Source organism: Lethenteron reissneri, chromosome 36, assembly GCF_015708825.2.
Source record: "Lethenteron reissneri isolate LAM-NWPU_2019-01 chromosome 36, ASM1570882v1, whole genome shotgun sequence".
Lineage (NCBI taxonomy): Eukaryota > Metazoa > Chordata > Hyperoartia > Petromyzontiformes > Petromyzontidae > Lethenteron > Lethenteron reissneri.
The window spans coordinates 5,650,101-5,667,890 of NC_083814.1; the positions used below are offsets into that span (position 1 = coordinate 5,650,101).

Consider the following 17,790-nt stretch of genomic DNA (forward strand, 5'->3'; position numbering starts at 1 on the left):
TATCACAGATGAGCTTCCCCTTTCCTTGACGTTGCACATTGAAACTGTTGAGTAGCTCTGTTACATCTGTCAGAAAGGCAAGGTGCCATTTCCATTCTGCATCATTGAGCCCTGGTACTTCTTTGTTTTTTTTAAAGCAGAAAAGCTGTAATCTGTGGAAGTAAGTCATAGAAACGTTTCAAAACTCTCCCTCGACTCAGCCAACGGATTTCTGTGTGATACAGAACATCTTCATAGTCAACATTTAGCTCAGACAGAAATTCCTGAAATTGTCTGTGGTTTAGTGCATGAGCTCTAATGAAGTTAACACAAGATACCACAAATTTCATAACAGAGTCCCACTTCAGTGATTTACTACACAGCGCTTGTTGGTGGATGAGGCAGTGTATGGCTATTGGATGAGAATGGTTATGTTTGTCCATCTCTTGGTTAATGCGAGCAATTACTCCTTTCTTAGACCCCACCATGCTAGGAGCACCATCAGTTGTCACACTGGCTAGTTTAGCCAAGTTCAGCTCCAAACCATTCACAGTTTGGCAAACCTTTTCATAGATATCCTCTCTTCTTGGTTCTTTCGGTAAAGTCACGTAGAAGGGAAGTAATAAAATAATAAAAATAAAACATAATAAAATAATTCTCACGACGTTTCGGCCACAACGCAAGCAGCCGTCCTCAGGTGAAAACCAGGTCTGTCGGGGAGACAGCGTCTGAATGAAACAGCACACGAGCTTGGAGCATGTATTAGTACTACTGCATATGTAGTACTAATAACATTCCTGCATTTCCCATAAATATGCTAAATTCCTCTTGATATGCAAATTTTTTTGTCAAGGCGCTCTTTCCCCCGCTTCCAACCCAGCTTATATATGCTCCAAGCTCGTGTGCTGTTTCATTCAGATGCTGTCTCCCCAACAGACCTGGTTTTCACCTGAGGACGGCTGCTTGCGTTGTGGCCTCAACGTCGTGAGAATTATTTTATTATGTTTTACTTTTATTATTTTATTACTTCCCTTCTACGTGATGACTTTACCGAAAGAACCAAGAAGATGAATCCCTGCAGTCACGAAAGCTTTAAATCGAAAGATATCCTCTCCTGTAGTTGTTCCTTTGATGCTTTGCAGTGCAGCAAGCTCTTCTGTGACTTCGAAATAGTCATTCGTCCCACGAATAAAAATTAGAAGTTGTGCAGAATCACGAACATCATTGCTTTCGTCGAGTGCCAAGGAAAAATAGGAAAGTTTTTTTGTGGAGTTTTTCAAATGCTGATACAAATTGTCTCCCATTTCTTCAATCCTCCGTGTAATTGTAGGTCCTGAAAGACTCACTGTACTAAATAAATCGGCCTTCTCTGGACACATCTCTTTGGCAACAGAAAGAAGGCATTCTTTAACAAATTCTCCCTCCACGAATGGTCTGCCAGTGCACGCTATTAGCTTGGCAACTTGAAAACTTGCTCGCAGTGATGAAATATTTAGCTGCTTCTGCTTCACAAAAGTATTTTGCTGAGTTGTTAATGTATTTTTCAGTTTTAATATTTTATCTTTTCTCACTTCTCCGACCAAACAATCATATTTATCTTTATGTTGAGTTTCATAGTGTCGACGTAAATTGTATTCTTTGAACACAGACACTATATTCTGGCATATCAGACACACAGCTCTTTCCTTGTACTGCATGAAAAAGTAATCATAAGTCCACTGTTCTTTGAATATCCTACACTCCGAGTCAATTTTTCTCTTTCTTGACATCATTATTTCCTAGGGAGTCAAAATTGCTATTAGTAAAATACCAATATATATACAGCGCTACAAAAACAATATACCAGCAATAACTTTGCCCACACAGAGACATACAGACTGCACTGCCCATCAATGCAGTCTGATTGGGGGGAACTCCGCCCCCTCTCCCTCTTCCACCAATGACCGTCCTTCTCATGTAGAAAAAAAGTAACAGACAGGCAGCGGCGGCAAAAACACCCGGCGGGCCGGATAAATGTCCTCGGCGGGCCGCATGTGGCCCGCGGGCCGTAGTTTGAGGACCCCTGCTTTAAATCGAAACATGCTCTGGTAGTATATGCATTGTCTTTGAAACTGATTTGTCCACACCAGAGACAACCTTCTTTAGAGCCTAGTCTCAAACGTTGTTAGATCAGAGGACGCCTAAAGGCGTACACAGCACAAAGACAATGCATTTTGTTTGCATGTTCACCACAAGTAAATGTGGTTAATGCAGACATGATTGCTTGCAAAAGGTTATTGTTTAGTGTTTTAACATCTTAACACAACTGTTGTATTGCCTATTCTTATATTTCGATACTGGCGAGGGAAGAATTAAAATTGGCCAGACATCCCAAACAGGACCACATTGAAAATACAGTTAAGGTTTATGATCACTTGTTTTTAATTAAATTACTTACTGCCATTATGAAGTGAGACCATTATGATCCGTTAAACATTCGGTTGAGGACTGCATTGCACACAGAAGTGTTAGATTTATTGATTCTTGCATCGGTCATTAAAGCAGTGTCTGTCATGTAGTGAGTCAAGCTTATACTGTACGTTGTATTATGTGTACACCATATTGAGGCGTGGATTTATCAATTTAAAATCAATTCTTACGATTATAATTCAACAAATCGTCTACGCATTTCTTATGCAAATGATGTGCTCTTTAGAACATTTAGGCCAAGAAGGAAAATAAATGTACAAACGAAAATAAAGTAACTAGACAATGCAAACGGAATGGTAATTTACTATTGGAACGAACTGTAACCATAGATGTGTGTATGTTGAACTTCTTTTGCACCGTACGTAGCCAACCGTGCTACTCGGAGATGCGAGGAAACCATGAGGTTATGTCTTGGAATGACGTGGAAATCCCCACACTTTACCCCACCAAACGCCACTTTTGCTGATTGACCAGCTGCGGTTAACCCATTTATGCTGCTGAGTGGACAGAAGCCCACTGGCAGTGGGATTTGGGAGACTTGCCCTATTGTTTCAGCTTCATCTGGATTTCAAGTGCTACCGATATTTTAAGGTCACACTCATGACCACACAAAGTGCTTGCCTCAAACGAACCACCAAATACCTCGCTAATCTCATTAAGGAGCATCAAACATCACGTGAACATCGGTCATCCTCGCAGCAGCTCGATTTGGCTCGCCGTCGAACAAAGACGGTCACCGCATCGAGCGCATTCAGATGCGCTTCGACGGCCGTCTGGAACGCTCTTCCGTCTGATGTTAGGAAGCCACTGGAGCCATGCACTTTTAAATAATCTAGATTGCAAACTCATTTCTTGAGAATTGCTTATTGTGTTTGGTTTGTTGTGTTTAGTTTGTTGTCCTCCCTCACCTCCGATTAATCAGGTTGGGTATGTACGGTGCGAAAGAAGTTCAACATACATACATATATACATACACAAACATAACATATACAACTCGAACTCATATCGCCTAAGATTACAGATGCATAACATCTACTGAGAATATTTACTGCCACCGTTAACGTGAACAATTAATTGTCTGGGGCCAGCTGGTGAGTAGGTGGTGTCCGTCTGGTAAACAGGAAATGTGTTTAATTGTGCACACACCTCAAAGTACCAAACTGTTGCAGAGGAATCACACAAACATCCCGCAGGCCAACACTTTCCTCCTAAGTGCTGTGTGTGCGGTGCAGTGGTGAGCGCACTGCACTATGAACGCGGGTTCAATTCGCACTTATGGGCAAAATCGGCAACAAATATCTGAGCCGGTCCTGGCCCTCCCCTAGGCAGACTCAGCCTCAAATACGTTTACGCTGCAGTGTATAAATGTCATCACTGGGAGACGAAGGCGGCCCTGGGTGGTGCTAGCCTCAGACCCCATCGTGTGCCGTGCCGGCTTAATAAGAAAAGATAAATGATTGGCATTAAATAAATTCCTACCCTTTATGTAAGTCGAGCAAGAACTCTAATCACATGCAATGCATAAAGATGATCATTGTTGAGTGCGTGACAGACTGATGTTAATTCCAGTGTTGTTTTAGAAGGGCTCTAAATGTGAAATTCACCACAAACATAACCGAGTCTGTGCTTATAAGCAGAAGTATCTTTGAAGTAAATTTTAATTTTGTTAAGTTAGACCCCCCCCCCCACCACAAATAATAATTATCCTGGAGGTCGATTGCTTTTACTCATAGCACAGAGCCAGCCTACATTTCTAGATTGCTTCAAGTTTCTTGCTAAACACTTACGACTACATGGTCCCCATTATCAGTGAACATAAATATTCACTGACCATGAACAGTGACGCTGAAGTTGATGGGGACGTGAGCCAAGCCCATCGCTGGTTTACGAGCAAACACAATTTGCATGGGAGTCGCAGCCAAAAGCAAAAGTGTTTGCTTGTTCAAGTATGGGACGGTGCTCACTTGTTTGGGACACTGGGCCAGTGCTGGCATGTGCACATTCCTACGGTTACTCTGTAGGAACACATTCCTGCGGAGGGAGCTGGTAGGAACGTTGGGTTGCACGGTCAATGGCCAGGGTCAACGGCGGCGTGGTGTATTCCGCAAATATGGCCGACTGTGAGGGCGGGCACAAGCCGGCGTGAGTAGGTTAAACGTTGAGTTTTATAAGGGCACCACGGGGTGACCAGCCCCTCCCCACCCAGCCCCACCCCACCCACCCACCCCCCACCCAGCCCCACCCAGCCCCTCCCCACCCAGCTCCTCCCCACCCAGCCCCTCCCCACCCAGCCCCTCCCCACCCTCCCCTCTCCACCCAGCCCCACCCCTCCAATTTTTGGATGCAGGACGGACGGACACAATAATCCCCATGGGCTGGTGTAACCAGGAGGTTCCTACCAGGATAACTACTGCGGATATCCCACACACTTCTTTGTCCAGGGCTTTTTTTTCTCACTCAGGATTGTTCTCCACTCATTCCAGTTTGGGGCCATCTCTGCAATGACTCCACAGGCCTTTGTATCCTGACTCACCACTCCGAACCAGCTCTTTATCCAGGCCTGCCTCTCTGTCTCCGCAATGGTGCTTCCATGCTCATCACCTTCCTTCCAACGTGGCTTTCGTCTCTTCTTCTGGCACGTTCTAGCCATTGGATTGATATTCATTTTGGCTCGTCTGAAATGCGTACAACTCGTTGTCTTCCTCGTCCATTCATTTATCTCCATTTAATTTGTGGTTTAAAAAAATAATAATATAAATTTGTATTAACTTCAAAGGAATTATGCAATAAATCCACTCACCAAACTGGCATTTTAATGCACAATAGTTTTTATATATGTGCAAGTCGAGTCCTGCATCACATTAGGATTGAAAAAAAAGACTACGTACGTAGCACCACGACTTAATTGTGTTACCTATGTGTGTGTGTGTGTTTGACAGACGGTCACGTCACCATCAGTCGGAGGAGCTGCTTGGCCCCTCGTGTGACCTGTCGCTCGTTTGCTGAGCGAGACAAAAACGAGGCCAGCTCCAGCGGCTGCCACGGCACCACCAGGCGAAGCGTCGTGAATCTGCCGACCGACGGTGATAGCTTCTTCGCCGGCTCAAGACAACCTGCTTGGATTACGTCCGCATTTGTCATCGTCCGTGGTGCTTACTGCCCGCTCCAGTTAACCAAAGTGCCACTCTACGCTCCTTTTCCCGGTTTAACGACTTGGCGCCCACTGAGCAACAAGAAGAGGATTATACAAATCTAATCTTCCAGGTTGCCATCGCAAGCAGCCTTCGCCAATCTTCCACACGACGACGAGCCGGCCCTTCGGTGTTTTTTCCTGGAGCCCTGCGGATGCAAAGTCAACATTTTTTTTACTTTTCCATTCCAGCTTTTCGGTTAATGTCGATATTATTATTATAATAAAATTTTTTTTGTGGAAATTCGAATCCCTTCGTACGTACGAAACAAAATTAACACCCTCCGCGGAGGAGGTGGAGAAATGGCCCTCAAGAGCGAGGATGCGGGGACGAGCTACGCGAAGATGGTCTCGGATGAAAATCTCTTCACGGGTTTTCTCGAGGAAGCCCTGGCCCCAAAGCAGCCCTCTGCGCGCAGGGCCACCATGCCGTCGGAGCGGCTCACCTCACCCACGGACGTGGAGGACGACGACCCCGTCCGGGAGGGCGCGTCCGCCAGCGGCTTCGACGAGAGGGCCTCGGGGAAGACGCTCGGAGCGCCGTCCCCTCTGCGGTACTCCAGGCACTTCCTGTCCGACAACAGCATTTTTCACGGTGAGACGGCGACGATTCGTTACGTGCTTCTTGTCGTTGTTATTTTATGTGTGTGTGTATGTATATATTTTTTATCACAAGGTACAAAGTTGCGTGTCGTTGGGGACTGTGGTGTTAGGCGGATACGTGAAGGGAAGGTTGGACGCGTGAATATTTGTTGAAAGCGACAGCTACACTGCACAAGTAGACTTCTGAACAAAAAATTAAGTGCAAACTGCTATAAACGTGGGGAAATGAATTGCTGCACTTTGGAAGTAAGCGCTACGTACGCGAGATTGAGAATGTGTGGTGCATGAAACGGTCGGATTTGCGAACGTCTGTTGAAAATGACAGTTTCCTTCATGTACAGATGTTTGGCCCTGGGTGTGGGCAGTTGTATATATCGTATGTTTCGCACCGTATGTAGTCAACCGTGCAAATTGGAGGTGTGAGGGGACAACAGACTTAACACAAAAAACTGTTAAAAAGAAATGGGTTTTCAATATAGATGGTAAAATTGCATTGGTCCAGTGGCTTCCTAATATCAGAAGGAAGAGCGTTCAAGACGGCCACAGAAGGGCATCGGAAAGCGCGCGATGCAGCGACCATCTTTGTTCGGTGGTTCGCCAAAAGCTGTTGAGAGGATGACCGGAGTTGGCGTGATTATGGTTTTAGCTTCTTGACGAGATCAACAAGGTATTGTGGTTCATTTGTGGCCAGCACTATGTGTGTAATGAGTGCGACCTCGTAATTGGTGAGGGTGGATGTCACGGTCAGATATACAATGTTTACAATATCGCGCAAGACATTTTTTTTGCCCTTGGTCAGTCAAGAATTGCTCCGGATTTGGGAGCAAATTCCTTGAGAAGTTGACCCCAGGGCCACGCTTGCAAAAGTTATTTGCATTCTCAACGGCTTCTCCGTCGATTAAGAAATGGTTGTTGAACCGGATGTGTAGACCGTCTGGATTGCCTACGTGTTAAACTGGATTGCGCTATAGACATAATTCCTATAGTGCACGTGGCACGAGAGAACACGTTGGACTTTCTCTATTGACGCCACTGCTGAACAACGGGAACACTTGACGCAAGACCTCTAGAGCCGTTGTACCAACGTTGGCGGAACTGCACTGAAAGTTGAAACTGGTGTTTGTGCCCGCCTTTGCAAAGTAAGACAAACCGATGGCACGGACGCTCTACCGCGGTGACAATCTCTATGGCGTAAACAAGTGGGTGCCAAGTCAGTTGTTTTAACAATCTCTACACAGAGCGGTTGGAAGTTACAGCCGTTTGTCATTTCGCTTTCTCGCGGGTTTCATCTTCCCCTCGCAGGCGATCGGAGATTTGCATATAAGACATTTGTCCCATGCGGCCGGATGCACAGGAACAAACAAAAAATAACTTGTGTAACAATCGCTGATGCGGGCATTGGGATCGCTGCTGACCACCAACATCCCCCGCCCCCCCGCTGACAAAATTTACTCGGCTGTTGTTGAGCCCCCCCCCGTGTCTTTCACTCGCAATTTCTCACGCGGAACAAAATAATTATGGCTCTGGAGGCATTTCGATGCAATGCTTTGTTTCGATGTTCACTCACTTAATGATAGACTGTGAATACGTTCCTCCGGCAAAAACCTCTTGCTGCATGGACATAGAAGGAAACCTGTTAGTATAGTAGTATACAAGCTCGAAGGCCTGTTTAGTGGTTTTGAATGAATGCACGATTTATAAAGAACGATGGGACTTTGGACTACTGTAATTAGCATTCATTATCCTGTATTTTATATGCACACAAAGCAAAGGCTTGTGTCAATATATGCATTTCACACTTCACAATAAATATATACAATTAGTGTAGTTATTGAGTTACTCGTTGAAATCTAATGTTCCATTGTAAAGTTGGCGGTTGTATGTAAAACGTGGTCTCACGGTTGCCTGCTTGAGATGCGGTTGCATTTGAATGTAAACAAAACAACGAAATTTGCATTGAAGACAAAGGTGGCACAATCACGCTGTTGTGAATTACGATGCCCATAACAATTTTGCTGCCCTAATTTCATGTCACGTTCACTGCACAAATCACATCTCGCCCATGTTGAAGAATGTAACAATACGTAGCATTATTTTGTAGAGCCTTGAGTCTGAAGAACGTGTTTGCCTCGACATGCCTGGCCATTTTTTCTCGAGAGTGTTTCGGCGCTTGGAATGAAAGCAAATTGCCAGAAAAATATTTCGCACACAGTGGGAACAGCACGCACGTATCTGCAGCACAGACCGTTGCATGAATCCACAACTCAACTCCCATCTCCTGCACACCACTGTAGCCTTAACCCACGACTCAGGGGTGGGGAACGTCGGGCCCACGGGCCGTATAAGGCCCGCGAAATCATTTGGTCTGGCCCTGCCAAGGCAACCGCAGGCGGGACTCGAAATTCAATAAATCTAGGAACAAACCTGGAAAAGCAGTTGCGAGTAGCAACATCATCAATACCAGCTAACATCACACGCCTCGCCAAAGAGAAGCAGTTCCAGCCATCACATTAGGGGTGAGTTAATTAAATGTTTGACCAAATATAACAGGCCAATTTTTAAGTTGATAATTTTGTATGGCCCCCGAATGATGTTATAAATATCCAAATGGCCCTCGGCAGAAAAAAGGTTCCCCACTCCTGATCTACGACAACGCCGTGGGATACCCGGGCAGTATCGCTCCCAAGTACCGAACCACGTTCGTGCCTGACAATATCGTGAGGCGTTCGAATGGAACTTCATGTCATATTTATGATGTAAGAGATCCCTGCTGTTTTGAATGCATATCTGCGCCTTCGGACTGTGCCACCAAAGAACTGGGCATAGTTTCACGATGCATGGCCCGACAAAGCACTTTGATTTATAATCGCAGTCCATTAACCTCTGGTGACGTCAATGCGAGATAATAATTTTAATGAACAAGTGCCTGACCACAGCTTCCTCTTGAGGTCAGTAAATAAGCACTTAATACATAATGGCAGCATTAGCAACCATAACAGAATGCATTTCAAATTCACTGGTTCAGTTAGATATGAGATCATGAATGTACACCTGCACGAATTACTTTATTAATAAATGAAAAAAAACATTGCTTCAAACGGTATTGGTCTGTTTTGGCCATTAATTTCAAATGCCATTCCCATATTGCTATCCGCAAGAAAGGGCAGCGAAACATAAACTCGTACATTTAATAGTACAATATTTATTGACATTAAAAGTTGCATTCGTCACCAGAAAGTGCACGGCAAGCGAGGTGCATTTTGAGGTGAGAACGCACAGCAGATATTAATAATATTTGGCTTGGCAAGTGGTGAGATGTTAACTACCTTGCCTGGTATGCAGGAGGTCGTGAGTTCGAACCCAACCTTGACGCCTGCAGCTTTATATTTGGAGTTTGCATGTTCTCCCCGCGGTTGCGTGAATTTTTCTCCGGGTTCTCTGGTGTTTCCCTCCAAATTTAGAAACATGTGTTTATAAAATTCAGCTGCTATAAATGTGCACATGGTAAGCAACTTCGTTGAGCTATCATTTGTGCTAAGCTCACTTTTGAAAAAGAGCTATTCAGCTCAATGGACCTTACCTGGTAAAATAAAATGTTTAGTTTCGTATTAAGACCCTCTTACAATCATTGGGATTCTGTATTCGTGCTTGAGGTCCCCTCGAATCAGGAGAAGGTACCTCAAGATGCTGTATCTCTCATTGCTCATGCCCGAGGCTCACAGACAGTTTACAGAGCTTCATAGTCAAGGGGAATCGTATAGCATTTATACTCCGTTGCTGCTTAATTTATAGTTAACTTGAAGTATAAAAAGCAGTAGCAGCAAAGTGCGCAGGGACTGTCATGGAATTCATATTATAGCTGAGTCTTGCAACTCAGTGGGTCGTTGCAGATCTTATTCCTTCCCACTGTTGTTATTTTACCCACTCATTTTACCGTGATTAAATGTTGAGGGCCCATATCCGGCTATAGGCATATCGTTTTAAAAACATTAATTGCCCTCCAGTTATCAGTGATATAAAATACACACACATCTCCTGACTAATGGTTCTCAAAAAGGCCAAACCTTGGCTAAATTTTTATTCCAACAATCTCATCATCAAGGTGGTCACGGGCCCCTCTATAAATTCCACAGGACCTCACGTCGCTATATTTTTTATTTGACATCTGGATGATAGAGAGGGCACTGTGCTTTCTACTGAGCCAGTTATCACAAAATTGATGCTTCAATTCTCAAAGACGCACAGGAGTTTATCTGTGTAATCGCCGAACTGTTCCGCTTATTAACAAACACGCGCTTATGACCCTGTGGCATTAGCGCGTGCTTGATATTGCTTTTAGACAAAAACTCCACATTGGTAAAAGTTCATGCCGGCTGAATATCAAACAATCTAAAGAGAGTCGTATATTTGTACCATAGGTCATACATCCTGTGTAACAGGATATTACTCTCAAAGGGCTTTCACCTGGATAGAATGACGGCCAAATAACATTCATCACTTTGCACGTTAGGCCGGGTGCCCTGGCTTGCGGAGCCATCTGGCCTACACCTCTTAAAATAACTCTTAAAGCGACAACACGCGCTGGAAACACGGAATCTGGAGCGTTGCGCGTACTCAGCGGATGGCATCCAGCACTGATTAACGAATGCTCCGCCATTAACCTGCCGATGTGTGGAAAGTTGGAAGTTGGTTTTTTTGCACACACGGTGCAATTTTGTGCTGACACAATTTGAAAAGTCTGAAGCAAACAAGTTTAACTTTGGTAAACACGTAGGCTTTCGCGCCTAGTGTTATCCATAATAGTTTTTTTTTTGGGTTAGATCACATAAACATTAATGTGTCGTTAAACCCGCCACCGCCCAACGCAGCGAATTAGTAAGGTTTGTCACGTAAACAGAACATGCCAATTCGTTACTAGTTCAGCACACCGGTGTGTTAGAGAGTAAACCCACAACATTTACCATCCGAGTACGACGTTTCGTGGGTAATTACAGGCAGCAGCATCAGGCGACAGCCGGAGCTGTGGAGAAATCCTCCTGTTTTGGTCGTAACATTTTTTTGATTTCACGGCACATTTATATTTACGCGATCTAACCCAAAAAACCCCCCCGCTTAGTTTATGAAGTTGAACTTCATTACTGGAAGGTGCAGATTTTCATTATGTTTTATTTTTATTCATAGCAGCATGAAAAATATCCTCTCCAGATGAATGAACAGGCCGTGGAAAAAAAGATAGAACAAGCATCGTGTGCTGATTCTTTTATCGCCTTCCTCGGCATCCCTTATAAAAGAAGGCACGTGGCATCGTGTGGAGACGGGTGGCGTTTATTGATGGAGGCTTTCGTGTTATTGCACTAAATTTCAACTCGCGCTTGCAGGGAGAATGTTGTACGGGCATCGTGTGGAGGAGGCATGCCACCTTTGCTCACAAGTTTCCGCTCCGCGCTAAAAAACACTCGCTTATTCTTCCCGAGATCACCCCACGATCAACCACCACCATAACTGTTCCCTCTTCATACTCCCATTATATGGCTCTCACCCAATCCCCATTCATTCATTCAATCCATTCACCATCATTTTACTGCCGTCAATTTCGCTTTCACCGAATTCACGCGCCACAGATTCGCCCCTCCCCCCGCCCCCATTGCTTCCTCTTATCTATTTCATTCACCTCATCTCTACCATTACAATCATATGTACCCTTGTTAATTATGTGTAAAGCGCCTAAATAAATTATTTTAAGATAAGATAAGATGATGTGCAGTGCAAAGTCTAATAGATGTACTCGTTTGGTGGTTGAGGGCTGCTTGAGGCTGGTATAGTTGGGCCCTCCCTGTCCCTCTCCTCCTGTGATTGTAACGAGAGGGCAGGTCGGCGAAATCGACGAAATCGACGATACAAAAATATATAAGCAAGGTCGGAGACGACGATCAGACTCCTCTGCGTTGTTTCTAGATTTGAAGCTTTCGTGACTGCAAGGATTCATATTCTTAGGTTTTTTTTCGGTAAAGTCACGTAGGTAAAACATCAAAATTAATAAAAAATAAAATAAAGATCACGACGTTTCGGAGGCAACACAAGTCTCCGTCATCAGGTGGGACCGTCACAGCCAGATTAGCTGCATCAAGTGAGGCAATGATTCAAGATGTAATCCCTTAAAAGCGAGTTGAGGGGGGAGGAGAGGGGGGGGGGGAGCTCATCAGAATGTGGTAGCCAATGAATGGAACGTATCGGGAGGGAGGGGGGCGGGGCCAAAAGGGTGGGCGACGGCGTGGAAGCGATTGTGCGCAAGAGACAAACTGCTGCCCACGCCAACGCATTGGACAGAGAGGGGGGAGGGGGAGGCCTGATACACATGATTTCTTTTCTTTTCTATCATGTGTATCAGGCCCCCCCCCCCTCTCCTCCCCCCTCAACTCGCTTTTAAGGGATTACATCTTGAATCATTGCCTCACTTGATGCAGCTAATCCGGCTGTGACGGTCCCACCTGATGACGGAGACTTGTGTTGCCTCCGAAACGTCGTGATCTTTATTTTATTTTTATTAATTTTGATATGAATCCTCTGCGTTGTGTTCCGTCCTCCCGAGAAGTGGATCGACTCCTCGACAGCTGAGCACAAGAGGTTTGCGAAAACGGCAGCAGGCACTTTGTTATTCTTTGGGTCTTTCGGTAAAGTCACGTAGATAGGTTCAAAGAAAATAACAAAAAAAAACTACGACGTTTCGATCGCCATCAGGAAAAAAATAAGATGACGAACGCTTGTGTTGTGATCGCAACGTCGTAGTTTGTATTATTTAAAAAAAATATGTTTTGTTATTTTCTTTGAACCTATCTACGTGACTTTACCGAAAGACCCAAATATTATGAATTCCTGCAGTCACGAAAGCTTTAAGCCAAGATGTAGGCACTTTATTTAAAAGTGTTCTTACGAGGAGCAATTTGCACGCCCGCAATCATGACCAGACCCACACCCGCATCGCCCTCCACGTCACGCAGCTCAGCTCGGTCCCTCATCACGAAATCCACCACAAATATGAATTGGGGGGGGGGGGTGTGCCCCCTATTCTGAATAGTCTACACACTGCTGGACGTGACTTGCTGTGCACGTGATTCTTGGGGGAGGGGTCCCTATTTAGAATCATCATTGCCTCCACTTAGAATTAAAAAAACCTCACCTCGCTCTCCATAACAACCGGAGCTACACGCAGCAGAGTGCACAACCATAGGTGCGGTTCATCACAGGTAAGCTCACACCGGCTACATCGGCATACATATTTGATGGCAGACTGCGAGGGCTTTGCCCGTTTGACGAGGTGCGGCGTGATCAACGTCCTCCATCTGCAGAGAAGAAGTTGAATCCCCTTGTAATGCCATTCGCAAGATCTGGACTTTTCTTGTCACTGTCATGGCTCCTTATACGTTGTCTCGTGCATAATAGTTGGCTTTCGATGCCCGCTGTGTAAAGTAACATTTCATTTTGGGGGGTCTGGTCATTTGAAATGATTTTGTTTTTACAGTTATTCATTTGTTCGACAAAGAGTTGTTGAAAACACATCACTCTGAGCGTAACACTAGATTCATTCACCTATGCCCCACAAAAAAAGCACAGACTATGGACAAATCAGAAGCAGAGATGAAAATATCCATCACATTCTTTTGCTGCAGGATATCATTTTTTTTATTCGAGTTTTTTCGTTGCATCCAATTATGCTTAACTTTTATCGCTGTTATCATCTCAGCTTAGTTTACCGACATGTTGATTTTAAAGTACCAAGTAGACCTACAGTTTTTTGGCATTAGAAACAAAAAATCGAATTCATAAAACCTACACGTGTAACCCCTTATTTATTGCTTTGTTGTTGAAGATCAATCTCTTGACTTTGTCCAGAAGATGGCATTGCCTTATGTATTTTGCAAGAGCTTCCACGAATGCACGGTTGTAGCACTCAGAATTTAGAATGCCTGCCTTCTCATGCTTGTGCTATTTAGAGTTTAATGACATTCATAGGATGAAATGTGTTGCGCTGAATGAAATGCAGATATGTTTTGGACGTTGTTAAAACTGTAAAATAAAGATGGGAATTGTGCTGGTATGTATGCACTCACGTGTGAGTTGAAAAACATGTAATGTGTGTGAACTACATGCACATTTCCTCCATGTAAATATATAGTTTGCAAACACATTACATAACAACACATGCATTTATTTAAAATAGTTATTGCCAATGATAGTTGACAAAAATATGTTAATTTCCATAACACAATATGATCTTCACCTTCAATGGCATTTTGAGCTTCGAGTAAATTCGCTGCTAATTTTGTTATTCAACAAAAGCAACGAGCATCTGCCTCGTTACAGTATTATAAAAATTGGTCACTAGTGTCACGCGATATTAATGTTATTATTTTGCATCCCTTTTTGAGCTTTGCTTAGAAACAACTGTAATACTATAATAGGATTAGCCTAAGACCGCTTAACAACATGTTTGTCCTGAATCCCTCGAGCTATCATCATCCCGCGGCCTACCCACGTGTGCAGTGCATCAGCCCAAGGAGATTTAGCTCGACGCTGACATTAGAATCATTTCATTACGTCCCGAACGGTTATTCCATTTCACGTTCATTTAATTTCGGTGGCTTAACTTGGCCAAAACAAAGTGAGGGGCCAAAGGCACTGGGATGTATAACTCTCAAGGCTGGATATTGATTCGATTTCAACATTCGGAATTTAATATTTTCAGTTTACGGGCCGCGCTTCCCATATGCATGCACACGTGCGCTAGCGCCTACATCTTGTATGGAATGTCACCGTGCAATTAATCTTGATTTGGTTCAGCAGTTTCACTGCTGGAATATTTTGTCCGCCTGAGGACGACCGCTCGTGTTGCGATCGAAACGTCGTGATATATTATTTTTCGTTTTATTTTTCTACCGTGCAATGTTCGCAAACTATTTGTCATATCCACTGGTGAAGTTAAAGCCTCCGTTGCCGCCGTGGCTTGCATTCTGGGTCGCGGTAATCTATCCTAATTCTGCACGTCCTGCTCCCACGTTTCCTCCAGCTCATTGCTGTTCGCTGTAAAAGCACTCTCGTGCTCTCGCTCGCTGCGGTTTCACGGTGGCTGTCTCTTCATTCCAACGGTCGCTTCGCGTTCCTCACTAGCTGCATCTCGCAAGTCCGCATTTTCTAATCGTAGCTCAGCACTACTACCGTAGATTCATGAGAGTTATCTATCCAGAAGTAGTTGGTATTCCACTTCTTCCATCTTCAATTCGATTTTAAAGAGAGGCATCAGAATTCAGGTGTTAAGATGTTCAAATAACCAAATGGACCCCTATGCATCATTGCGCCTTTTCACTTTTCGTTCCACTTTCTGTTGGCAGTGATTTCACGTTTGATCTACATGTGTGACAGCTCACTAATAATAATAATGCTGTAGTTGTTTCTGCAGGAAAACTTCTACCTGAGTCTTAAGACATTTTGAAAGAGGGTAACGGTGCAGCGGTGCAATCCATGGCTCACGCCACTACTTCCGGAAGGGGATCTCCACGAGAGGGAGTATGTATTTGGCCTACTTTTCCATGCCGGCCAGACGTCTCGAAGGAGTACCCACTTTTTAGCCCCACCGCACCCCAACGTGCCGACCAACTGACCTGAGGTGTACCCATTAGGGGCCGTCCATAAATGATGTCATGCACCTAGGGGGGGGGGGGGGGTCAGACATTTGTGACGATGTGTGACGAAGGGGGGGAGGGGGTTTGAGAAATGTGACGTCACATCAAAATGCGCAACTTTAAATAAATATAGACAACACGTTCTACTTCATTAAATATACTTTTTAATAAATGTTTTCTCCTACAACATCGGAGTGCAGCGCCACATTAATACGCACTACAATGACAATAGTTTAAAGCGATTTGAAGCATGTTTCATTTTGAGGGAGGGGCAGAGCTTTGTGACGTCATATTTGAGTGGGGGGGTCTGACTTTTGTGAAGCCGTGTGACGAGCCGGGGGGGGGGGGGGGGGGGGTCAAAATCGTCCAAAATTGAGTGACGTCATTTATGGACGGCCTCTTTACACTGCTCTGTGCCTGGATTCATGGTCAATTTCCGATTGGGTATTTTGCACGTGTCCATCGGGAAAGAAATAGAAGTGCCTCGCGAAGACGTGACGCCTTGCAGCCCAAAGCCCTTGCGGTTGGATTGTTGACATATCGCTGTTCATCATTGACTTGAATTTCCTGTAATGCTGCGCTGTCTCTCTACAATGCCAATTGCTGACGAACACACGTGACTAAATCCTGTACATCCTCTTGTGATGGCAGTGGTACGTTGCCGTGACATTAACGGCAACATATGAAATGTGCAATGGATTCTGATGGAAAGACATTAGCGCGTTGAAATGCGATCCCTGCATAACTCAACTTATTGGCATTACTCTGGTGGTTTGAAGTTCCCAATAATCGTGACAATTCTCATTGTGCACTGCTTAATCTCAACAGCCCATGTATGTGTGTGTGGGCAGTATACGAGTGGCAGAATGCCATTACAGTTTACTCTCTACAGCATATTTCGCAAGGAAACACGATGATGTTTACAATCAATTAAGCAGCGTCAATTACAAGCCTCAAGCAACGTTGCAATTCCCGTTATGCTGCGTTGTATTTTGCTTGTCGTAGCGTTATGCAATCAGGTGAAATATGCAATTCGTGAGTCTTCTCTAACAGAACGTTTTCTTTAGTCGGCGCAGTGCATATTTTTTTGTACACTGGCAAATGCAACTTGTCACGTCATTAACAATGCAATCTTCATAAACGCAACCCCTTCCCTCCTAACGGGCGGGCTGGGTGGCTCAGAGGTCGAATTGCCGAGCTGAGATTCTGGGTTGGGCTCCAGGCGGCCGTCGAATGATGGTCTCCAGCCCGGTCACCAATGACTTGCGCCAAAAATTCCCCCGATGATTGATAATACTGGTCAACACACTTTTTCTGGCATAAGGTATTCTAACGGTTTGTAAGGTAATTTTGGGGTGCTGATTCCAAATCTGGTGTCAGTTTTTGTCTATCACATCAGGTTTTTGAGATATCAAATATTGCATTTTCAATAAAAAGTGCAGAAGAAAAATATTAAACAAATGTGGATATCTACATAAAATGATATTATAAACACACTATCCTAAAAATACAGCATCATGTTTTAACACTAAAGCAGTCACTGACTCGCAACAACTTGCAATCATAAGTGACAGAGTTAATTTCGGGTAAAATCAATGAAAATGGGGTAAGCCGATAGCATAAAAATGAGATGCGATAGAGCAAATCTGAGATCAGATTTGGAATCAGCACCCTGAAATTAGTCTAAAACAGCTGCAAAAGTCCAGGCCAGAAAAAAAAAATGTTTTTGTTGACCAGTGTATAATTTGGATCTACGGCTCTGAGAATTAAAAATCACAATTTTGATCGTCGCGCGACCAAGCCTTACGTACGTGCACCAGCAGTATTCTTCTACGCAGTGTGAGGATAGGGGGATGTGCAATCTACGGAGAG

At 44.3% G+C, this 17,790-nt stretch overlaps 1 protein-coding gene across 1 annotated transcript in view; it reads left to right on the top strand.

The window, feature by feature from the left end:
- Window positions 1-17,790, top strand: part of LOC133351052 (1-phosphatidylinositol 4,5-bisphosphate phosphodiesterase eta-2-like) — a 367,788-nt gene that overhangs the window by 6,871 nt on the left and 343,127 nt on the right. The window contains 1 exon segment of the mRNA XM_061565942.1: window positions 5,388-6,233. Coding sequence (XP_061421926.1) covers window positions 5,942-6,233 — 292 coding nt within the window. The 5' untranslated portion in view covers window positions 5,388-5,941.